We start from the raw sequence: 23,794 nt of genomic DNA, 5'->3' as shown, positions 1-23,794 counted from the left end.
GTGCAACAAGGTACGACTGTATTGAAAGAGACCGAGAACATCTACGGAAATCAGGTTCCTCTCTCCGATGGGCGTTTCCTGAAGTTCCTAGCAGAACTATTTTGGTCGTTTCCAGCATGTCGCTGCGCCCAAGACGCAATGCGATATGGTCGCCGACTCTTTAAAATCAAGTGACTTGGTCATGCCAGCAGTCCGCCCGCATGTAGATGTGACACCCCTGAATGCTCCCGGGATATCCCGCAGCCTCTACCTCCAGCTCACACTTGCTCTTCCTCTTCGATGAAGAGGGGATGGTGCAGCGTTAGGCCATAGGTGCGGGAAGTGCGGTCTTAGTTTGATTTGTCGTCAGTCACTTGGCGGTTTCTCCATCACAGCTGACCAGCAGCCCAACTAAGTGACCGCCGTAAATCTCTTTGTAAAGCTTTCAAAGCCTGTCATAAGCACGATCAGTGACGATGGACCGCAACGTATGTCTGTGTACTTAGCCCAGGTATCGATCGTTTTCGGGCGCTTCTAAGCGCGAAGGCTAATCGCCGAGGGCGGGTAGTTGCCGTATATCCGCTGATGACCTAATGACCCAGCCACCAGTGTGATGGGTCACACGGGTGGAAATGAAAACAAAAGCTTTTGAGCAAGTCCATGATTCTGAAGACTCAACGTTACAGCGACCGACTAGGTCCTGGGTCTAGTGAGTAGACCGGCATTGGCCGTTTCTTGGCCACAATGTGGTTGCTATATGCCCAGAGTATCAATAGACGATTGGACGTTGTACAAAGTGCAAGCTCACGAGGGCCGAAAACAAAGCCTTGCAACTATGTCACGGACAAGGTTAAGATGTCCTCATGGCTTGACTACAGTTGCCGAGGCCCACACGCTCAGTTGTTTGAGCCATCAGACGGATAACGATTTCAAACGTGGTTGGACGAAAAGTTGGATAAAATTAGGAATTCCAGAGGAACGACGAGCCACTGTCTTGACGTTGATGATTCAGCATCGGCTTCTCGAATGCACATCTGGTCAGGCAGCGAATCCCATTGTTGACGTTTTGAAAGGTAGGGCATAGACTTACAAGATACCCTTGTGAAGTCGGAGACACCGACCCGCTTGAACCTGCAACACGAGCAACCGTTTGTACATCCACAGTTGTGTGGTGGTGGTCCACCTCCGCACTAACGCCTATAGGGGTCGGCCTCGCCGCAGTAACAATGGAATGCAGGCGCTTATGGTGTCGAAACTCTCTTGTGACGTCCTCAAGCCATGCCCCTCGGCTCCAATCGAGAGTCTGTGCCGTCAAGGCTGAAAGTTGGCCTACGGCGGCGCCTTCAACCCGTGTTTTGAGCTGCGTTCGGGAGTCCCGGCGAGGCGTTCTCCGGGAGTCGCAATGGTTGCCAGATTCGAGATGGTATCCTGTCCACGAAGCATTGGGGACAACGAGAAGGTTTGAGGAGACCAGAGTGATGTTTGTGTCGTCGTCGAAGATGTGGCGCATTCACCTGCCTGATTTGTGATCCCGCCTGTTCCTTAGTAAGAGATGATTACTCGGGCCGGCTTAGGTAATGGAAACAGAAGTCGGTCGGGAAACAGGAGGCGGGTAGCTTCCGAAAGCCCCGAGGATCCGCACACCCTCTTTCGACCAACGACCTTCTGTCCATCGACAAGACCACTCACTCTCCGACCAGGATGTCCACCCAAGAAAGTCTCTTGGCCCCGAGGTCTATCCAATTTCGTGCATGATGGAGAATATGGGAGCATTGCAGCGAATCCTTCACTGGGAGACCCAGGCAAACTTTTGAAACATTCTAACATTGCAAACGCCCTTCTTCAGCCTGATTGCTTCTAGAAAACTTCCCGAATCGACCAGTCCTTCCTGCCACGATGCCCAAGACATGTTCAGCAGCCGCAGTGATGGAGACAGCGCAATTGTCCGCTGACAAATGTCCCTCAGGACTCTGTGGCTGCGACCGTCCCTGAGCCTGTCCTGTTGAGCTAGCTTCATTTATCCACCGGCAAGCTACGGGTTGCGGATGCGGCTCAGGCAAACTTTATGCTGCTTCAACGTCATTGGTCGCAAGGCCCAGGGACAGGAACCATCTCTGAGTGCAGAGTTGGCTGCAGGGACCAGGTGGAACAACTACCTGACGTGCACACTCCCCAAGCTTCTAATTGGCTATTTGGACTAAGGTTTGCTGTGGCCATCCCTTCAATGCGGGCAACTGCGGAGCGTTTACTTTGGCTTTTGGTATTACAGAATTGGCATGGAGTATTTGAATATGCACGATGGACCAGGTCGTCGGCTGACCGTTGCCAGGCGTGAGACACAAAACCCCTTTGTCGCCCACTAGCCAGAAACGGCCAAATCGCTCTTGCAATTGGCTCAAGTTGCGTCCGCTCTTTTCAGCTCATTATGCATTGTCCTCGCTCGCTTTTCCTCTCTCTCGTTCTGCTTCTGTCAACCTTGAAACTTGCAACGGCTAAGGATGGTCGGGTTGCACCTCATCGGGTTGAAGACCTAGCCGGTTTGCGCAGGGACATTGAACATCAGCCCATTGGAAAGCCGAAACCGCACGCCAGACGACAGACCCGCATCTCAGACACTTCCGTTGATGTTGTCCAGTCCTACTCGTCGTCTGGAAGTTGCCCTCCTTACTGGCTTGAGAACCTGCCTCATCAAGGCATATCAGCCTTTGCAAACAATTCGGCCTCTTACAAGGTATTCCGCAACGTCAAGGACTATGGCGCCGTGGGTGAGTCCTTCCTTTTATCTGCCTTTTTGATGAGAGACCGTTCTGACAATCACAAGGCGATGGGATTACAGATGATGCGAATGCCATTAATCTAGCCATCAGTGATGGCATGCGCTGTGAGCCGGGAGTCTGCAACTCCAGCACGACTACTCCTGCGCTGGTCTACTTCCCTGCGGTATGGCAAACTCAACAAAGGATTGAATTGGTCTAATCGGGAGGCAGGGAACTTACTTGGTTTCAAAGTCGATTGTTGACTACTACTACACTCAGCTCATCGGCAATCCAAACTGTCCCCCACTGCTCAAGGCTACAGCAAACTTCACTGGACTCGGTGTCATTGACGGCAACAAGTATACCGACAAGGGCTCGTTGTCTTACAAATCTATTGGAGTTTTCTGGCGCCAGATCCGCAACTTCGTCATCGACATTACCGACATCCCAGCAAATGCTAGCTCTACTCCGACTGGTATTCACTGGCCAACATCCCAAGCGACCAACATTCAGAATATTGTATTCCGCATGTCGACAGCACCAGATACTCAGCAACAGGGAATCTTTATGGAAGAAGGTACGTTAAGAATCGCTGTCTTTGGGCCAGACTCTGACATCCTCAGGGTCCGGTGGCTTCATGGGCGACTTGGCTTTCTACGGAGGTAGAGCTGGCGCTCACTGGGGTAACCAGCAATTCACTATGCGCAACTTGTCTTTTTACGGTTGCCAGACGGCTATCGACCACCTCTGGGACTGGGGTTGGTTGTACAAGAGCATCCACATCGAGAACTGCAAAGTCGGAGTCAACATGACCGCCCAAAGCCCCGAGAGTCAAAACATCGGGTCTATTTCCTTCATCGACAGTGAGATCATCAACACGGAGACTGCCTTCATGACATCGCGCGATGAAAATTCCAAACCCCCGACCGGTGGAAGCCTGATCATCGAGAACTCCAACTTCACCAATGTCAAAACCATTGTTTCGGGACCAAACAACAGACAGACCTTGCCTGGCTCACCCAATACCATCAACATCGATGCCTGGGGACAAGGTCATTGGTACAACCCCACAGGACCGGTCAAGTTCGAAGGCTATTTCCCTCCAAACGAGCGCCCCACAAGCTTGCTTTCCGGAGACAAGTACCTCGAATACTCGCGGCCGACATACGGCGAGCTCACCCCTGCGGACATTGTTTGTATTCGTGACTTTGGAGCCACAGGCGACGGGCGGACTGATGACACATCGGCCTTCCAGCGTGCGGTTACTTACGCCGTCAAGAACAACAAATTTCTTTTTGTCGACGCGGGTAGTTACAAGGTCACGAGAACCCTCTATTTCCCATCTGGACTTCGGATCACTGGAGAGGCTTACTCCGTCATTCTGTCTGCTGGATCTTACTTTGCCGATATCGATGTTCCTCGTCCAGTCGTTCAAGTCGGTCTCCCAGGCGAGACCGGCAGAATTGAATGGACTGACATGATCGTCTCCGGCCAAGGTCCCCAAGCTGGCGCCATTCTCATTGAGTACAACCTCAAATCCCCTGACAAACCCTCTGGTATCTGGGATGTTCATACACGACTCGGAGGCTTTGTTGGATCCCGCATGCAGCTGAACGACTGTCCTAGATCACCCGGAACCAGCTTGACTCCACAGACGGAGAACCCGAACTGCTTCGCCGCATTTATGAATGTGCATATCACACCCTCGGCTTCTGGTCTCTACGCCGAGAATGTCTGGCTCTGGACTGCGGATCAGGCAATCGACGAGGGTGGTTCTGACTTCAAGATTAATGTCTACACTGGGCGTGGCATGTGGATAGACCGCGTAGACGGACCACTCTGGCTTTACGCCTCCGGCTCTGAGCACAGCGTCAAGTATCAGTACCAGATCACCGAGTCCAAGGACGTCTTCATTGGGTTTGGCCAGACCGAGTCTCCCTACTTCCAGCCCTGGCCTGATGCGAACGACGTGTGGCCAGCGCTTTCTGGACTGGATGACCCTGTTTACGCGGATCAAGAGTCGGCTTGGGCAATGCGCGTTGTCAACAGTAGCGTACTGTTTTACGGCGCCGGCTGGTACAGCTTCTTCAACAACTACGACGAATGTGAGTACCCTATGATTTCCCATCAAGAGTAACGCTAACGCATTGACGCAGCGAAATGCGCGCAACCCCCAGGTGGTCAATGTCAAAGCCGTATCTTCAGCATCGAGGAAGAGAGTGAAGTCACTGTGTACGGCCTTAACACCGTTGGCGCGACCGAGATGATTACACAGGATGATGTCCAGATTGCCAACTTTGCAGACAACCAGAACAACTTCACTCAGACCGTCATGTTCTACCGGACTCCGAAGAAGCCTAAGGAGTCCGGGTCAAGTGACGAGGAGCAGGTCTGCAAGTGTTAAGTTTTCCTTTCTTCCTTTTGATTTGAACCCCCCTTTTTTGTCTTTGCTGGATTGCAATCCATAGTATCGAGTAGTAGTAGTAGTCAATGGTTAATCTTGCCCCCAGTTTGTCCGTGTTGCTTGGCAGCAAAATCCTTCGCCTATGCATCTAGTTGCCCATGTGAGACAGAACACACATCACATCCAAGCATTCCTCTAGCAGTGTACTGTGGACCGGCCAACTGCCTGTTTTTGGTTCACTGTGCGATGAGTTAACTAAGTATGTTCACCTGTCGTTTCTTGTGTGCTTACTAACCTGTCGGCAAAGCAACGATGGCCCGGCCCGCGCTCATCCTTCGATCTCGCTGTTCAACTGCCACTCTTCGGAAACTAGTCTGGTCGAGAGACAAACAGGAAGTCAAAGCCCTAGAAGCCAACTAATTCACAGCCTATCAGGTCGGTATGCCGATCGGTACGCCCGAGCTTTGAGAAGTCAGCCTTGAAACTGCGGAGCCACTGATGCCGAGCCTGATTTGGCAGGCCGCGTGGGCCAAACTTTGGCAACCGATTAAGAATTCGACCACTCGGCATGCTGAGTATTGTCAATTGACTTGGCACAGAACACAGCACTTCTCCAAGTAGTCCGCCTAGCGTTCGAGAGGACACTTCACTGAGAGAAGATCGAACCAAACCCAAAGACATTTCCGTGCAAGGCTGGCGTGTGGTTTCCACAAACGCAACACATCGTCGCCTACACCCTCATTCCCCAGAGCGAGTGCGCAATGCCCAGCCAAAGTGCCTGCCTTCTTAGGGCAAACTTCTGTCACTCTCCATAGAGTACGCAGGCCTTGGTCCTTGGCACGAACAAAGTAAGCTCGGCAAATGAACACAACGCAAAACAACTACCGAGCAGGGGAGGGCCCAATTTGGACCCTGAATGATCTACCCGCTGCGCGCGGACCCAATCACACAACCCACGGCCATCCCCACAGACCAGGCTGTCGGGCGAAGTTGCCGTTCAGCGGGCGGAAGAGGCACATCTGTAAACTTTGGCGCCTACGGTTTCTTCATCCAGCAGTCGTTTCCTCGTAAAACTCCCGCGATGATTGGTCCTTTGCGCACCTAGAAAAGCGTCAAGTACCTATACAAGACGTGCAGGGCTCCAACAGTTGCATCGCGGGGCAGATTTTCCGACCTTTGGCTCCTAAAATCACCCTGCGCGCTGTTCTCCGACGCTTGGCTTAGAAGTCCAGCAGATCTCGCAGTCGCCCTTCTTCGTATTCTATCCGAAGTCGCCTTACTCAGCGGATGTCTTTGACTGCAGCTACATGTTCTCCAAAGCATGCTACTCCGTAAACTTCACGCATTGATTGGTCCGTGGCAAACCTGGAGCCTCATCGACTATACGAGCCTTGTACAACTCCAGCACTGACTTCGCTATAGAGGTGTTCGGGATGCTTGGCTCCCGACACTACCCACTATGCCATCCTTAACGGCGCTTCGCTCTTATATCCGGCAACTATCGCACTTGCCCGTCGATATCCGCATTGAGGCCATAAAGGAAGGTAGCCCTTTTGTCCGCACCCCATTGCAAAAGGCAAAACTCCCAATGCCTCGTTCAGGACAAAGGTGATTGATATGAAGCTGACATATTCAAAAGGTGGAAATTGCTTGATCCAGTCACCACATACCCACGACAGAGTCTTCAGGCGCCTACAGTCTATACGGCCTCTCAACCCGATCTAAGGATTCAGAGTCGTCACTTGCCCGTCGCTAAGCAGTTGAGCACACCGAGGCTCTGAAGATGATGAGGATTCAAACATTTTGAAACTCTGGGTTCTAGGACCGTCCAAACAAACCGCTGCTGTGCGAACAATTTTTTTGCCCACCCAGAGATCCGACGCAAATCCGCGAGCAGTGTCCTGAGTCCTCGGACTCCCCGAAATAGTGTCATCGGACTCCCGGATGTTGATTACTCAACAACACACAAAGGCCTCGGTTTCCAAATCCTACCAGGCTTTCCTCTATCCACCAAAACCTTTCACTCAACGTCTTGACAAGGGCCGGGGAAAGAGGGAAATGCTGATGAAGCTCGTCACCTCGCACTTTCACCAAGACATTGACCGAGGGGGCCTTGATGTTTAGCCAAAGTCTCAACCAGCCACATTTCTACGACGTGGGGTGAAGTTATGGAGTTAGAAGAATTCACTGTATGATTGCGGCTGAGAACGAGTATTGGTGTTACGTCTGGTTTCGCTGATACAGGCGTACAAGCGAAGCCGAAAAATACGGGAAAAGTCCTGAGAAACGAAACTCCCAGAGACCCAGTGGTATTTCCTTAACATCCCACAAGCAGTTCACATCTTTCGCCCAAAGCCCCGCCCTCGAATGACAGGAGCCTTTCAAGTGTAACCACTGTCGCCAACAATGCTGTCCTGCCACTTGGTTTGTTCATCATTGCATCGGTATTTCGTAGCAATCATTCAAGACCGCCTTCTTGCTGCCCGTCCGGCATGACCGGCCAGAGAGTTGACATGGCGCCAACCGCTCTCCAACTGCCCGTCTAGAAGCCTGGCACTTGCTCGAGACGATCGAATGCTCTGTTCCTTTGCCACGAGCATTTGACTGGAACAAATTCAAAATTTACCCCGACAGATCGCAAACTTCACGGTGCCGTCAGCGAACGACCTGGGACAGCGGAAAATGCGAATGTTACGGTACAAGAAAGCTCCGACTTTGACCATGGCGTGTTTTGGACACATAAACCGAAAGAGTTGAAATTGTAAGTGAGAGCTGTGGGGAGAGCTTTCAAGTGGCGCCACCATCACAGCTGACTGGTACACAGCTCTTGGGAGGTCTTCTCATACCTTCTTTGGCAGTAGCCGTTTCCGACTGCCAAATCTCACGATATCCGATCACGGCGATTCTGCGACGCATATCAACCCTCAACAGTGTACGGAGCGGTATCGACTGTCTGTGACTTTGGGAGAATCTGGGTACGCACGGCAAACTGCTTCGCCCGGAGCGCTCAGGCTGTTGTTGAAATCAAACGCTGAGCGCATACCGACCGTCATCCTGCTGTCTTTGATACTTTGAGCGGAGTTCTTGGTCAATAGACTTCACTCACCTCGGTCTCCTGAACTCTTCTGAATCGATCGACCGGGAATTGCATTACCCACTGCTTCTTCGAAATCGCTTTTGGACGAATGAGTCGTAGATCACAGAGCGGACGAGAGAGCGTCTCGGGTCTATGTGAGTGCTTGCTTGTTTTTGGCCCCTGAGGTTTTCAAATCTCTCATTTTCCTTGCCCCTCTCCTTTGCTCGCCTCTAGTTCCTCCTGTCGAATCTTCCCTACTGCGATGACTGAGGCTCTGGTGACGAAATGTGGAACAGGGCCTCGAAACAGTAGTGAAATAGGCGCCTCCTCCCCTCACCGTCGTCTTCTCTACATCATCCGTCTGCTCGTCAACGAATTCGATTCGTCATTTCTCGACCTTCAAACCGCCGATCTGTCGGCAAATACCGCTGGAACACAATGCGTCGTAGCAGGTGTTGAGGTTATGGCAAGAACGACACCTGCATTCTCGTCAAGGTCTGTGTGCGGTGCGGCATTCAACATAATGAAGATGGGTCGGGTTCGCTCCACGACGCAATGAAATTCGACAATTCGACGCACTGGAGGCTTCTAGTTGCCCGAATCCAACGCAACTAGCCACTGAATTGACCGGCGTGGATATGGATGCTTCATCAGTTGCTTTCAGCTTTTCAGGAGGCCGCGACCGGCCACCATTGACCCCCTTATTCAGTGCGATGAACTCCCACTTTTACTTAGGTCTTTGATGTAAGTGTACCTATTGCTTTGGGTTAAAAGTCTAGGCATCTCCAATCGAATGATTCGCGGTTTCCTGTGGTCGATACCCTTCAACGCAATTCGATACAACGCAACGGAATTCAAGCTGTCGTTGCGTCGAATCGAATCGCTTTTCATACCGATCCCGGCGCCTATCTCCTGCTCCTGTGACTCATTAAGCCTGGCCATACTAGAGAGGCTTGATTGTTTCCCAGTCCCAAGTCTCGAGGAGACATTGCCACTCGGTCGTCTTTCCGGTGCTTTCGATGCATTGTTCGGCAGTCAATAGATAGGCCATCATGCGTCTTGATGCATTGCAAGACTCTAGACACTATTACCTAAGGAAACAGGCAGGCACCCACACACCAAAGCCATCACACACGCCCAAACACAGCTCAGTCCATTCGTCCATCTGCATCCGACCACGACCAACACGACGACCTCCGCAAAAACATCAGACACGACCATCGCACCCCTCAACAACGCTCACACCATCTGATCTGATCTGATCAGATCAAGCCAAATTGGACATCCAACGCACACCAATCAGCTCCACTGATCTCAGCCCCGCGTCGTCGCGCAACCCCTCGCCAGATCGCGAACGCAAGCATCCCTGCCGCGCGCGTGCGTCCCGCGATCGCGCGACCGGGATTCCAGATCTCAGGGTTTGCTTTTCCTGCGCTTCTGTCCTGCCGCTTCCCTGTCTCGCGGTTTTTTTGTCAGCGGCGGAGGGCTCGACTTGCGGCATGCGGATGGAGTGGTAAGCAGTGCTGCCATTAGAAAGACCGCGCGGTCTGGGCTGCCTGGTTGAGGCGGGCTCACGTCTTGCCCGGACTCGTTACTTTTGAGAAGATATGAGAGGTAGGGAGAGGTGAAAAGAGTGTGCGCATGCTTGCATCCCGCGCCCGTCGCAACCCAATTGACTACGCGTCACTGTTTGGTAGCCGACCCTGCCTATGCGATGCGATCTCAGACGCCTTTTCTGCATCAAAACCACGATCGCAGCATTCATACGCCGTCCACACAACTCCCGCCAAAACGCCTCGACGAATGGAACGATGCCACTAGCTCACCATCCAGATCTCCACACCTCCATCACCAATCCATCGGCAAAATCGATGAAGCCACGATCATGCGATGTACGACCACCAACCAGTCATGGGGGACATACCACCACTCGTTCCCTACGAGACGAGACGAAACGAAACGTCGACACGAAGCCAATGTGAGCTGACATGGTGCGAATATGACGGAAGTGGCGGGCGCATGTGCGGCACGTGGCTGGGCGGGTGGGCGAGCGGCTCGGGCGAGGTCCCTGCATTTGGCGTTGAAGGGACGGATTAGGGGGGTTTTGCGTCGGGATATCCGAGAGTGCGGATTAGGGTAGGGAAGGGGGGGAGATGGTTCTTGGTGTTGGGGGGAAGATGAAGAGGGTGTATGATCGGATTTCGATTTTTGGATGGGTCTGTAGGGGCCCAGAGATGGATGGAGACGCTGGAATTGCAGGCACCTTTCTCTCGATATCAACCTCCTGATGCGTTTCCATCTAGCTACCCAATTCTACTCTCTTCTCCAAAACGCCTCTTGCCTCGGTCTCACTCAAGCTCTCAAAGCCCAACTCCTCCAAGACAGCTCGTGCTTGTTCGTTGTCTGCAAAGACCTTCTGCTCCACTTCCCACAAGCCAAGTCTTCTGTCTTCTGATTCCGTAGCATCGACCCCTTCTTCCCCATCATTCTGAGCAGACGTCGAACCCCTGGCGCCTTTGACGGGTAGTCCCAACAGCGCAATGCCCTCTCGAATCTTCCTCAGCCCACTGCCCGCGCACCCGTCGCCCGCCCAGTGGTCTACGATGTCGCAGATGGCCGCGATATCAGCCGCAAGTTGCGCGGCACCGGATGTGCTGAATGAGTGTGCCATGAGGATGCGGTCCCACAGCTGTGTTTGAATCAGGGCGCAGGCTTGACGTGCAATCCGCCTGAGCGGGGCACGTGCCAAAGTTTTGGCAAGGAAAGCGAGAGATGTTGAGAGGTAGGTGAGGAGAGGCTCAAGTTCGGCGGTGATTGAAGAAGAGGCAGTCGAGACCTGGGTGGATGAAGCTGCGGCTGCGGCAGTGGAGAGAGTGGTCCAGGGGTTGACGCGGGTATAGGGACGCATGGCTTCGCGGATGTTGGAGACTAATACGTCGATGATGATTGATTCAGAGCGAACACGCAGGCGGCTGTAAGCTGATGCAGTTTCGTCAAAAAGAGCGCCTGCTTCGTCATCAGTGCCGACGGTGCTGCTGGTGCGCTCAGCTACTGTGCTAACGTCGAGAGCGCGGCCGAGTTTTGCAGAAGTACTACGACGTGCGCGGTCCTGCAGTTCTTCCCATAGCTCGAGAAAAAAGACGTCGTCGCTCCAGTCGCGCATCGCTCGTTCGAGATAATCGGCACTGCCATACACTCGGCACAGGCGGTCGAGGCCTGCAATGCCCTGCAGCTGGGCTTGTTCTTCCCGGCTGATACCTTGTACAGCGCGGCCGACGGACGAGGTCATGGTGAGGAAAGCCTCCAAGCTCGAGCGTAGGCGTTCGTGGAAACGGTCGAAGATGGAGATTTGTATGTCGATGAGGAAGGTCAATTTTTGAGAAAATGACGACAGGGGACGGTAGCGATCTAGGATTTGTCAATCAAGTTCTCAAGATCGGGTACGACAGACATACCTGTGATGGTTTCCAGGAGATCGTTGACGCGAATGGCGGCTTTGGTGGGCTTGGTTGCGCCTGGGTCAACACTATCGTAGTCCAGTTCTCCGCTTTCAGGGGTATCAATAATGGCTTGGTATCGTGCCAGGGCGACTGCAAGGGTTAGCTTGGTCCTGGTTGAAGGTTGGGAGAAGCGTACACTCTTTCTCAACATGAAGCCATCTGTCAAACCAATCTTGAGACACCAAAACTTCCCATGCAAGTCCTTTCCAGCCCACTGCGCCGTAACCACCGTCGTATCTCCACTCTTCCCGCAAGTTCGTATCAAAGTTCATAATTTCGTGTACCCAATGACTCAATAATTGTGGTTGGCTCGCAGCCTGGGGCAGGGAAGCAAAGATCTTGGCCCGCAGCATCGGCAGGAGCGCCGTGATAAAGGCACATGACGCATCGATGTAGATGGTGTTGAGGGCCAAATCGCTCCCCCTGAATTTTTCCAATAGTATCGGCTGCAAGTCGGCCACCATGAAGTCGTTGAAGGTGTTCAAAAGGTCGGTAATGTGCGAGAGGAAGTATTCTGGCTTGTCCAACCGATTGGTCGGCTTGTCGCCGTAGAAGTGATAGCGAAATCGCATTTCGAGCGGTTGCACGAGGACCTCCAGCGGCAGCAGAACCACAGGACCGGACTTGGCATTTTCAGCAGCTTCCAGCTCGGGTTTTTGCAGATGCAGCAGATTTCCAACGCTCTTGCTCCAATCCTCGTAAAGGGATCCGATGAGTGCAGTCTCTGGCCGCTTGGGCCATCCAATCTTTTTCAAAACGGCCTCGAGCCTGGCGGAAAAGGCGTCCTTGAGCCGACCTCGCACATGAAGCGTGGTCCGCGATATGTGGTCAATCAAATGTGGTGCAGCTCCCTCGGCAGCCTCGTGCAGAGGGCCAAGACTGGAATTGAGCAGCTTCAGCTGGTGATAGGACGAAAGGGCAGCTTCGTCCGAGGAGTCGAGGTGTGCGGTAGCGTTGCGGCTACAAGAAGAGCTTAGCGTGCATACACGAGATGCTGCGGCGCGTGGGATACCTAAGTGCGTCGATTTCCTTCAGCCTCTCTGTGTAGCGGCCAGCAATATCGAGGGCCAACAGCTTGTCCATGCTCCCCCGGAAGCGGTTGACGGCATCGTCAGTCGTGTCGGACTGCGTGACAATGGCCAAGCGGCGGTCGATGTCAGCTTGGGCGCTTTCGAAATCGGCATGCTGTGCTCGGAGGGACGAGGCGTGGTCGTCGGCGGCGTGGCGGGCTTCGTGTGCGTCGCGTTCTGCTTGTTGGAGCTGGTCACAGTCGCATTAGCGGGGTCGGCATGTAGGTAAGCAAGCAAGCAAGCTGGCGGCGGCGTACTTGGTGCTTCAGCAAGGCATGGTGGGAGCGCGTCTCCTCGAGCAGGTGATCGAGAGCGTCGAGGTCGGCGAGAGTTTGGAGCTTGTCATCGAGAAAGTCTGCGGCGCGCTCCTGCAGGTCGAGGTCGGCCATAGTCATGGCTCGAGGCGAGTCGAGAGGAGTGATGTGGAGTGGTGGTGGTGGGCCGTTGGGTTGGGTGACAGCAAGGCGATCCAAGATCTGTGCCCCCGCGATCTGGGCAAGAAGTCGCCGTCGCGCGCAAGGGTCACGCCCATCGTCTTCAAAATCCTTGTCCAACCGGATCCCGTCACCATTGCTATTTTAGCTCTGCCCTCCGCCCTCTCTGCCCCGACACACAAACACGCTCCCTCTGCGAGCGCTTCTCCCATATATTGCCGTATCCGTCCTACCTACCACCTACCGCTCCCCAACGCTACCCCGCCATGCCCAAGGAAAATCGCAAACGCGGCCGTCGCGAAGAGAGGAAGAAGCGCAAACTCGACCACATTGCCACCGAGGACGACTCGCACCAGACCAAGAGGTACAAGGCCGAGGACAACGACAACTACCTTCCGCTCGCAGAACCAGCCGTCCAAGACCCCCAACATGCAGAGTTTTCTGCCCAAGCCCCGCCCGGCGAGGCTGTCTATTACGGCATGCTCGACGATGAGGAGCAGGACTATTTCAAGCGCGCAGACGAGATGCTCGAGTTGAACCAGTTTGGAGACGCTGAGGAGCGCTCCCTTTTCCTTGCCAACGTCTACCGGGAGGCCGATGGCAAGGAACTCAAGATTGCCAACAGCCAATCTTGCTCTCGCCTGATGGAACGTTTGATTCAACTCTCAGATGCGACCCAGCTCAAGAATCTTTTTCAGAAATTTAGTGGCCAGTGGGTTCATCGTTGTCTCGTCACTACCTTTATGCTAAAAAGACTAGTTTTTTGAACCTCGTCCAGCACCGTTTTGCGTCTCACTGCTGCGAAGCCCTGTTTATCCACTCCGCCCCCGTCGTCACTCATGAAATGATCAATCCTCCTCAGGACCAATACATCGATCCTCAGGATGTCCAAGTTTCCATGGAAAACCTCTTCCTCTACGCTGTCAACGAGCTCGAGGGCAACCTGGGATTCCTCATGACCGACCGGTTTGCGTCGCACACTTTGCGCGTGCTTCTAGTGGTATTGGCCGGAGAATCATTGGCGCGCTCGTCACACAGGTCGCTATTGCACAGCAAGAGAAAGGAGCAGGTCACTGTGGCAAGGGCCGACAACCCGGACGAGAATATTTTGGAAACCCGGGCCGTCCCCGAAGCATTCCTGGAAGCACTCGAAAAAATGATTAATGGCAGTGTGGCCGGACTGGACACGACCTATCTCCGCGCACTCGCAACGCATCAGACCGGAAATCCCGTATTGCAGCTTCTCGTCAAACTTGAGTTGACCAAATTTGGCAAGCAGCGGGCCAAGGATCAAAATTCGCTGATCAAAAAATTGCTGCCCGACGATCCAATTACGGAGACCAGCGACAGCGGCGCATTCATCAACGGCATGCTGTTCGATACGATCGGATCTCGATTGCTCGAAGTCATAGTCGAGCACGCCCCGGGGAAGCTGTTCAAGGCGGTATACAAGGAATTTTTCAAGCCGCGCATGGCCAGTCTTGCCCGAAACGAGATAGCTGGTTACGTCGAAACCAAGGTGCTGGAACGGTTGAGCAAGGAAGATTTGGAAGAAGCAATGCACTCGATCCTGCACGAGGTGCCGAAACTAGTGGATCGGAACCGCATCGCCGTCATCAGAATTCTGATTGACCGCTGCGCCGCACGACAGGTCAACACTGCGCCCCTAGCGCAAGCGCTCGAAAAGGCATATGCGGGACCCAATGGCTTCGAGATTTCAAGGCTCCTCAAGCTCGGCGAACCGGCGGCATCCGAGGGCTCCAAGGGGGAGGCGCAGGGCAAAAAGCAACCATCTGCTGACAGTCTGCACGGTTCTTTGCTGGCACAGACGATGTTGGCGGTGCCAGGACCTATGAGTGGACTCATTTTTGACGCGTTGGCTCGATTGGGCACGCCTTTGGCGTTGAACATTGCTCGATCGGCCACGGCCAGCAGAGCACTGCAGGAAGCACTGACGTCGCCGCTTGCCACCATCATCTTCAGGCGCAAGGTCATCCAGCAGTTTTACGGACACATTGGCGAAATGGCGCTGGACCCCTCGGGCTCCTTCGTCATCGACGCCATCTGGAAGGGCACGCACGGGCTTGCCTTTATCCGGGAACGCATCGCCGAGGAGCTCGCGGAGAACGAGGCGGCGCTGCGGGAGTCACACGTGGGCCGCAAGGTTTGGAGGAACTGGCGGATGGACTTGTACAAGCGCAGGAGGTCGGAGTGGGTCAACCAGTCTCGCGACACTGCTGGCAACGGTGCATTTGTGCCGTTTCCGGAGCCAGCAGACAATCACAACAAAAAGAAGGCCAAGACGGCGATAGAGCTTGCGCGGGAAAAGCATGCGCGAAGCAAGAAGAAGCAGGACAAGGGCAAGGCAAAGGAGGAAAAATGAGGCACAGGCACAGGCACAGGCGTTTGGATGTACAGGATGCGGCGCAGGCGGCGGGCATGTAGCATTGATGTAATGTTGAATCTATCGAGATGTGGGTGAGATCGGAAAGATGGGACTCAGATTCGATGCGATGCCAAGAGACCGGGTCCGGGGCACCCTGAAGCCTCCGGTGGCGCAACGAGGCCCCTGCAAGTTTCTGAACCCTGGACGAGGCTCCGTCATGGCTGCCGCAAAAGTCGTGATCGCTTTGTCAGAGTCATGGTGTTGAGTTTTACATCCTCTTTCTTTTGGTGATTCCACACTGTATACACATCCTACAGCACCATGGTCACCACAAAAGCAAACGGCATCAACGGCACCAACGGCCACGCCAATGGCCATGTGCTCTCGCGCGCTGACGACGTTGCCGAGGTTGGTGCGCCCATGTCATGTCATGCCATGTCCACGCCGTGTCACATTCCCACTGATCCATCATTTCTGTTCCTGTAGCTGCTTAACGCCGTTCAAAACTTGCTCATCCCGTTTATCCGCCGCGCCGACGACGATGCCGCCACCAAGCCAACAGGACGCAGCCTGCAAGTCGACGGCGCCAACGGTCCGCGCACCGCCCTGGTTGACCTCTTGCCGCCGCACAAGCTGGAGCCCCTGCTGGCCCTCGACCTGACTGACGGCGGCGTCGGAAAGGATGGTGTCCTCCAGCTTGTCGAGCGTGTCCTGCAGTACTCTGTGAACACCTGGGACCAAGGCTTCTTGGACAAGCTATATGCCTCGACCAACGCCGTGAGTATCTGACCTTGCCCGCATTTCTGACCCATAGGGCTGACAACCAATCAGATTGGCGTGGCAGCCGAACTCATTCTCGCCGTTCTCAACACCAATGCAAGTAGAACCCCTGTCTTCCGCTGAGACGGCGCTGACGCACTGGCTCCCGCAGGTCCACGTCTACCAAGTATCGCCAGCCCTCACGCTGGTCGAAAAGTACGTGACCAAGCGGCTGGCGCAGCTGGTCGGATTCACGGGGCCCAACGCCGGCGGCATCAACCAGCCCGGCGGCAGCGCTTCCAACAGCTCGAGCGTCGTTATTGCGCGCAACACGCTGTACCCGGAGACCAAGGACCATGGCATTGGCGCCCGCCGCTTTGTCCTCTTCACCTCAGCCCATGGCCACTACAGCCTCGAAAAGGCGGCGCAAATGTTTGGCTTCGGCAGCCGCGCGGTGCGCCCCGTCCCCGTCGACGCCGCCGGCCGCATGGACCCTGCGGCGCTGGAGAAGCTCGTCGTCGCGGCCAAGGACGCGGGCGAAACGCCGTTTTACGTGAACGCGACGGCCGGCACCACTGTCATGGGCTCTTTCGATCCTTTTGGCGAGATTGCGGATGTTTCCCAGAGGCATAACCTTTGGCTGCACGTCGACGGCAGCTGGGGCGGCTGCGTCATCTTCAACGATGAGCTAAGACGTGGCCGCACCGACGGCATTGAGCGCGCCGACAGCGTCGCCATCACGCCGCACAAGATGCTCGGCGTCCCCATGACGTGCAGCTTCTTGATTGCAAAGGACATGCGCCAGTTCCATCAGAGCATGACGCTGCCGGCTGGATAGTATGCTCCACTTTCTTTGCAATCGCCTCCTTGACCCCCCTTGTTCCCCCTAGTTCCCCTTCCCTTGCGCCCCCTGACCATTTACTGACTCCACACCAGCCTCTTCCACAACACGCCAACCGACGAGATCTACGACCTAGCAGACCTAACACCGCAATGCGGCCGCCGCGGCGACAGCCTGAAGCTGTACCTGTCGTGGGCATACCACGGCTCAGCAGGGCTCTCATCGCTGGTCGCGGCGGCCTTCGCGCGGGCCAACCAACTTCACGCCCTCCTGGTCGCATCACCCCACATCGTGCTTGTCACGTCTCCTGACTCGCCCCCGCCGTGTCTGCAAGTGTGCTTCTACTACGCGCCGGACGGGAAGTTGCATGCCGACAAGGACGCCAACAGCGCGCGCACCGTCGCCATGGCCGAGCGCCTGATCCGCCGCGGCTGGATGGTCGACTATGCGCCTGGCGCCCAGGGCAAGTTCTTCCGCGTTGTTGTCAACCGTGAGACACTGCCGGGGACGGTCGAGGGGCTGGTGCGGGCTGTTGAGGAGGTAGGTGCGGAGGTTGTTGCTGAGGAAAGGTAGGGGAGCGGGTAGGTAGGCATATGGCGAGCATGCAGGCACATACTGCGCTGAGCAGACACGCCGAGTAGACGTAGGTATGAGAAGATACTAGAACTCTTCACTTTTTACACTTTGTTTTCTGTCCATCCCTCCATACGAGTGCACACATTCAAATCATTCGTGGCCACCCGGACGTTCGTTGGGTCGATTTGGCGGGGAAAGAGCGCGCCTCTAGCTGAGGTGGCCGACTGCCTTTCTGTCGCCAACCTGGGCTCCAACCTAAGGTACACGGGAGCAAGTTACCACCTCACAACGAGCAGGCAGTCGGCGGGCACCTTCAACGGGCGTTGACGCGCCCATGACGCCCGTGCGCCTACCTCCCAGACCCGCCCCATCCATCCATCTCCCGCCTCGTCCTCTTCTCATCCTTTCACTCCCGTCCTCAACCTCCTCACCATCTGTCTACTCTCTTTCTACCTCACGTCGCTCGCTGCCCACGCTCGGCAACAGTGGTTTCCATTTCGCGCATCGCGCTCTCGTCCACTCCCAAGCGTCATTCTCTACGGGCCCCGAGACGTTTGGTTCTTGTTTCTCGCCCGTCCCCAGCCGCTATTTTTACCAATACAGCAGCACAGAGCCTTGCCGCCTGTTTTCTCTTCGTAAGTATGACCTCCTGATCACTCCCTGGACTCAAAAGCTTGTTTTGAGTTCAAGGTTCTCCCTTTTGATCAAGCGTCCCAATGCTCTTTGAACCTTTGTAGCTGACGTAGTTAGAAGCTCTTCTCCGCCCCCCAACCGCCGACGCCATGTAAGTCAAGCTGCTTGATTGCTCCCACCGCTTCATCTACTCCCCTCGGCATATGGACCACCTTCAACAAAGATTCTCCGGAATCGTGGCAGAAAGAGCTTGGACACTTGGTACATGGCGTACATTTGAATGATTCCTGGCTCTGGACCCTTGGCATATGGCGTACATTCGAATGCTTCCTGGCCCAATACCAGCCAGGAACTTGGGAATGTTGCACATCGCTTCAGTCACCAAGTGGACAAATTCTTCATATCAAGACTTGGAATTCTGCCGCTTTAGACTTCGAGCGCTTGAATGCTCCCTATTTGCTTGCATGCTAATATAGTTATAGGAACACCATCAAAGAGCTCAGCTTGTACGCCCTCACGTGGGTGTTGCAGCCGCCTGTGGGGCCAATCTGCCGCAGAAGTAAGTTAGGCTTTTCATCAGATATCGAACACTCCCTACACCATATCCTTGCTGTAACACTTTCAAATATTTCTCTTGTCACTCCTCCAAGTTCCTTAAATGCTCCAACGGTACGCTTGAACGGTATTGCTAATATGGTATTAGTTTTCGGGGGCTGGCGCCTGCCCTCCCGCGTGGCGGCCGCGGCCGCCATAACCACCATCTGGGTCTTCGCGGCCATGGTGCCCCTGGTGGGTGCAGCCGTGTGGTTCGCCCTGGCTGGCCGATCCCTCTCATATACCCACCGGGCACCTCGTCGCACGCCAGCTACGTTCAAGATCTCCTTGGGGCCGCTGTCTGTGTTGTCCGACTTCGAAGACCGCTGGACGATCGACGACAAGGTGTCCCGACAATGTCGTAAGTAAGATGTTTGATACCCACTTGGATGTTCGCAGCTGACATTATGAGATCTCTCTTCTTTTCCCTTCTCAATCCTCTCTCTTCCCATCCTCGCTCTCTTTGCTCCTCCGCGCCGTGCCCGCGCCTGGTCCGCCCGCGCCCAGTCCGCCCGCGCCCAAGCCGCCACCATGCCTCCTCGAAGGTGGCAAAGTAAGTTGAATATCTCTTCCCTTAGAAACACTTGATTTTTTCTTGTCATTCAGAATCCCAGAGTTGTACTTTGAGTGCTTGGCTACTTTTCATCATTTTCATTGTCATGCACTCGGCTGCTTTTTTTTTCACTTTGATTGTGCACAGTGTTCACTATCACTATGAAGGCCGCACGCATGAATCGCTATCTTTTTTGTTATGAAACGCTTGATGACTCCTTACTGACATGATTTTAGTACTACTAGAAGACTTAGTCGACATGTTTGGGTGGCACGACGTTGCCGCACTTTTTCCATGGGCCGTCTTTTGGACATGGTGCTGCGCGGCGCTCGCTGCGCTGATTGGCTGTGTGGTAGTGGTGGGGCCTGTCCAGCCAGGCAGAAATCAGCAAGACTGGTCCAAGGAGTGGCTTGTCAATCGGACACGCGCGTTGGGAGTCATCGGCGCCCTCTTGGGCTTGTGTTTTGCGGTGATCGCGATTGTGTGTTCGAGCCACAAGCTCTGCGAGGTGGGGAAGAGAGCAGGTGGGTGGAATTCTTTGGTTTGTGGGCTCCTTGTGGAGCTTTCTGTCGGCGTGGTGGGTGGGGAGGGTGAGGGGGTTGGTGCTGGCGTTGACGGTGGAGATGGAGGTGTTTGGGTGGGGTTGGTAGATGGTGTTTGGGGTGTGTGGAAAAGATCGGAGGCGTTGGTGATGGTCCTGGCGGTGGATATGGGAAGTTTTCGAGTCTCCCGAGCATTCAGACACCACTCAGAGAAGGTTCAGGAAGGATAAGCATATCGAGTTCAACACCATCTGAAAGCGATGCAAGACCCTACTGTTTCGTGTATCTCGCAAACTCTGGTCCATTCGGACATGGATGCCTTTGTTTTGCTCTCATAGATTTGCGTGCTCTTCGCACCTCCTTACTCAATCAAGACTTAATTATTATTTCAACACTGTCTCTTTTTGCGTGTGCCCGGCTTCGAAATCATGAGCGAATTGCGAAGGCCATTTCGGTTGTCGATTGCCTGGACATGGAACTTATCGACTTGAGACTTGAATTTTCTCCATCTTTAGGCGCGTTCAGCGCTTGAATGTTTCCAGTACACGCTGACATGTTCGTCAATGACCATGTATAAATACGCTGGCGCCTTTCCCTTTTCAGCTACACTCAACTCCATGCCCTGCAACGGGATTGCGCCCTTCTATCCATCGACCTTACAATCAACTTGATTTCGCCATTGGTTAGCGCCAGCATACTGCCGAAAATTTCCTGGCTGCTTCTGCTGCTTCTCATTCCCCTAGAGCTGTCCTTCCGTCCAGTGTGCGCGAGCGGCCCGCCGAATGTCGACTGCGGACAGATTGGCCGCCGACACGTGAAGCTCACCTCATCGCAATTGAGCGCCTACAGACCGCTCGTTGCACCTATTCAACCCAACATTCCATCTTCCGACCGTTCTGACGCTTGCAGCTGGCCATCATTCTCATCGTTTGCACCCACAATGGCCCGAGGCGATTCCGACATTTGCGATCTTCTGAGCCAGCCAGCCCATCGACAGGCTCTCTGCCTGTCTTGCGAACATCGACTCGTACTTCATCGACAATTCAAAACCACAACGAGGACGATGATACGCCCTCCCACCACTCTGACTCGGCCGAGCGCTTGGAATCACGCCCGGTTTCACGCTCTTCCCAACACCCTGTCCTTTGACGCGTCGAGCGTGGAAATGCTCCTTGTGCCAACGCATGCTGCAACATCATAAAAGATCAACCAATTGCCTCCTCACTCCTTCTCCCTCTCTCCACCCCCCACCCGCCCACGCCGCCAACATGGGCATTCTGCCCCACAAAGTCGGCGTTGAGGAAAGGCCAGCCACCATTCCGTGTGTCGTCGAGTTTTGGCCATGTCCTTTTTCTGCGTCTTTTGTCACGAGCATTTGAGGCCTTTCAGCAGGAGTTTTCAAAGCTTTTGTCTGTTTCGCTTACTGCAAGCAGATGATTGCACCATGTTCGACCGATCATTTTCACGTTTCCTTGCCCATCTCAACTTTTGCAGGCATTCGAATTCTCCCTGTCCAGCTGATTCCTTTCTCGTCAAGCTACAATTTTGCGTCTCACAAGTGCTCGAATGGTCCCCGGAACCACCAATTCAACAATTCAATAATTTTGCCAAACTGTAAATTTGGACCACCGTCGACACAGTATTTTCGAACCAATGCCGGTGTTTCAAATTTTTCTTCGCTTTTCTCTGTCAGATTCTCGCGACAAGGCCAATTTTTAGCGGTGAGAGATGCGAATACACCCGAGACTGGGGTAATCTCAGTAGCAGCCGCATTTTCTTGCCGGACAACAAATTTTGTGTGTCGATGCTGGACTATTTCAGCCCTACACGTGTGTGAAAGCGCCCTGTACGACAAGAACTTCCGCGTCGTTGTTAATCGCAAGACGCTGCCGGTGCCGGTCGAGGGGCCGGTGGGGGCTGTTGAGAAAGTAGGTGTGGAGCTTGTTGCTGGGGAGTCCAAGCAAATGAGCAGGAGGAAGAGCATGGAAGAGCAAGAAGGACAGAAGCGTACGGGCAGCATTCAGAGTTCTTCTCGCGCCACATGTCGTCACGCATACGTATGAGAAGCATTCAAACATTCAAACTCGTGTTGTACAGGGCTGACAGAAAATATCAGAAGCATTATTAGACTTCAAAATTTCATCTTCATCTGTCCATCTCCTTTCTTTTGCGTGTTCCCAGGGAGCAATCGTGTCTACTGACGTTCCAGATGATATGTGCGAGGAAAGAGCAGGTCCACGATCAGAGCAGGTCCAGAGGGCTGTTGGCCTGCTGTCGTCAAGGTAAACAATGGGAGCACGAGGAGCATTCGGCGCCTTCTGCTTTCGACATAGCCATGGGCGGCGGCGCGTGCGTCCGCCATGTGCATATACTCCCGTCTGCGGTCCGCTCCCTTTCACTCCCCAGCATATTTATCCCAGGCTGCCGGATCTCTTGCTCGCCGCCGCCGCTGCTGCACCATTTCGCTGTCTTTGTAAGTTGTACTCTCCTGATCACTCCCTGAACGTATCTACTCGACTTGGGAATTCACTCGATTGCTCTCTGTCTGGATGAAAGCGTCAGCAAGCACTCGATTGCTCCCTATGTTTCAGTCGTCGAGCAACATCACCCGATCATCAAGCGCTTGAATGCTCCCTGTATGTACCTCTGCTAATATAGTCAATAGAAATTTACAAATCTTTGCCAATTTTTGGGCCCGTTTTTTTTTCCTCCCCGCCTTTGCTGCCGCTGGACGCAGACATTGCCCGTCTCCGAACAAAGCTCGTAAGTTGGACGCTCGATCACTCCTTAGATGTGTACATGCGCTCTTGTGCCATGCAGCATATACACAAATACCTATCTTCATCTTCCAATCACTATCACTCAGTCATCATGCGCTTGAATGCTCCTTGTAGACTCTTTGCTAACATAGTTATAAGTTGAAAACCTTCTCTACCTCACGCGTGCGCGCGCTTGCTCCGCTGCGGCGCTTTTTTTTTGGTCCGCCTCTATCTCCCGACACCACCGTAAGTCAAACCTCCCATTTGCTCCCTTGTACACTCGATTGCTCCCTGTTCCTACAACACAAAGACTTTGGATGCTCCCTGGCACACCAACAAGACTTTTGATGCTTCATCATCACGCGCGTTCGAATGCTCCCTGTCTGCGCACTTACTAATGTTCACAGAAGGAACGCATAACTTGTCCGGCCCGGCCCGCTGCGCGCCCATCCGCTGCCGCACCACCGCCGCCACCGCCGCCACTACCACCACCACCACCACAACCACATCCCCCTCCTCCCCTCCCTCCGCTCTCTCCCCCTCTCTCCTTTCCCTTTTCCCTCTGCTCTCCCCCCGGCCACCACCATGGCCTACTACTGTAAGTTTTCAATCCCTGTACTCCTCCAACATCAAGCATTTGATAGCTCCCTATCACACCAAACCTGGAAATGTCTTGTTCAACTCCAGTGTTTCCCTTTTTTTTTTCTACCTTTCCCTTGTATTTTCACTTGTTTTCAGGGTGGTTTACCCCTATTTTCCCTAAACTTTTCGCCTTTCTTGTCTATTTTGGGCCTATAGATGCTAATTGTATTGATAGCCCTCCGCGCGCATTGGCGCGACATGTGGAACAAGGCGTCTGCCTTGTCAATTTTTCTATGGTGTTTGGTTGTTTTGTCCTGCGCGGTGGCGCTTGCTGCCTTGGTGGTTGCCCC

General features: G+C 54.0%; 7 protein-coding genes across 7 annotated transcripts; 6 read left to right on the top strand and 1 right to left on the bottom strand.

Moving 5' to 3' along the window:
* Positions 1–1,925: 1,925 nt before the first annotated feature.
* On the top strand, positions 1,926–5,139 carry BKA78DRAFT_364340 (glucan 1,3-beta-glucosidase; the record flags this gene model as incomplete). The annotated part of the gene is made up of 5 exons (XM_066892518.1): positions 1,926–2,744; positions 2,801–2,919; positions 2,988–3,312; positions 3,359–4,840; positions 4,892–5,139. The coding sequence occupies exons 1-5, from the start codon at positions 2,405–2,407 to the stop codon at positions 5,137–5,139; spliced, it is 2,514 nt and encodes an 837-aa protein (XP_066747310.1). The 5' UTR covers positions 1,926–2,404.
* A 5,375-nt stretch (positions 5,140–10,514) lies between these two features.
* On the bottom strand, positions 10,515–13,180 carry BKA78DRAFT_292155 (TIP-1 family-domain-containing protein; the record flags this gene model as incomplete). Its single annotated transcript, XM_066886010.1, has 5 exons — positions 10,515–11,623; positions 11,671–11,805; positions 11,852–12,675; positions 12,728–12,975; positions 13,043–13,180. 5 exons carry the CDS (start codon positions 13,178–13,180, stop codon positions 10,515–10,517), a joined length of 2,454 nt encoding a protein of 817 aa, XP_066747309.1.
* Positions 13,181–13,485: 305 nt separating this feature from the next.
* On the top strand, positions 13,486–15,857 carry BKA78DRAFT_262085 (armadillo-type protein; the record flags this gene model as incomplete). Its single annotated transcript, XM_066885432.1, has 2 exons — positions 13,486–13,931; positions 13,979–15,857. 2 exons carry the CDS (start codon positions 13,486–13,488, stop codon positions 15,600–15,602), a joined length of 2,070 nt encoding a protein of 689 aa, XP_066747308.1. The 3' UTR covers positions 15,603–15,857.
* A 118-nt stretch (positions 15,858–15,975) lies between these two features.
* On the top strand, positions 15,976–17,778 carry BKA78DRAFT_292153 (pyridoxal phosphate-dependent transferase; the record flags this gene model as incomplete). Its single annotated transcript, XM_066886009.1, has 4 exons — positions 15,976–16,017; positions 16,092–16,382; positions 16,537–17,201; positions 17,301–17,778. 4 exons carry the CDS (start codon positions 15,976–15,978, stop codon positions 17,776–17,778), a joined length of 1,476 nt encoding a protein of 491 aa, XP_066747307.1.
* A 1,151-nt stretch (positions 17,779–18,929) lies between these two features.
* BKA78DRAFT_69251 (uncharacterized protein) lies at positions 18,930–19,692 on the top strand. Its single transcript, XM_066893590.1, has 2 exons — positions 18,930–19,369; positions 19,421–19,692. Exons 1-2 carry the CDS (start codon positions 19,108–19,110, stop codon positions 19,594–19,596), a joined length of 438 nt encoding a protein of 145 aa, XP_066747306.1. The 5' UTR covers positions 18,930–19,107; the 3' UTR covers positions 19,597–19,692.
* Positions 19,693–20,488, top strand: BKA78DRAFT_69226 (uncharacterized protein). The gene has a single exon (XM_066893589.1). The coding sequence runs from the start codon at positions 19,788–19,790 to the stop codon at positions 20,331–20,333; it is 546 nt and encodes a 181-aa protein (XP_066747305.1). The 5' UTR covers positions 19,693–19,787; the 3' UTR covers positions 20,334–20,488.
* Positions 20,489–21,656: 1,168 nt separating this feature from the next.
* Positions 21,657–22,216, top strand: BKA78DRAFT_364320 (uncharacterized protein; the record flags this gene model as incomplete). Its single annotated transcript, XM_066892517.1, has 1 exon — positions 21,657–22,216. A coding segment is annotated over one exon (510 nt), but the record flags the coding sequence as incomplete, so codon positions are not given.
* Between the last annotated feature and the right edge of the window lie 1,578 nt (positions 22,217–23,794).

The sequence above is a fragment of the Phyllosticta capitalensis genome (genome assembly GCF_038381095.1).
Source record: "Phyllosticta capitalensis strain CBS 128856 chromosome Unknown BKA78scaffold_2, whole genome shotgun sequence".
Lineage (NCBI taxonomy): Eukaryota > Fungi > Ascomycota > Dothideomycetes > Botryosphaeriales > Phyllostictaceae > Phyllosticta > Phyllosticta capitalensis.
The sequence above is the reverse complement of the archived record's forward strand: the minus strand, read 5'-3'. Positions and strand labels throughout refer to the sequence as shown.

Coding starts and splice junctions, on each gene's coding strand:
- BKA78DRAFT_69226 (XM_066893589.1), top strand. CDS start 19,788: ATGATTTTAGTACTACTAGAAGACTTAGTCGACATGTTTGGGTGGCAC.
- BKA78DRAFT_69251 (XM_066893590.1), top strand. CDS start 19,108: ATGGTATTAGTTTTCGGGGGCTGGCGCCTGCCCTCCCGCGTGGCGGCC. Junction 19,370..19,420: donor CAAGGTGTCCCGACAATGTC/GTAAGTAAGATG, acceptor TGACATTATGAG/ATCTCTCTTCTTTTCCCTTC.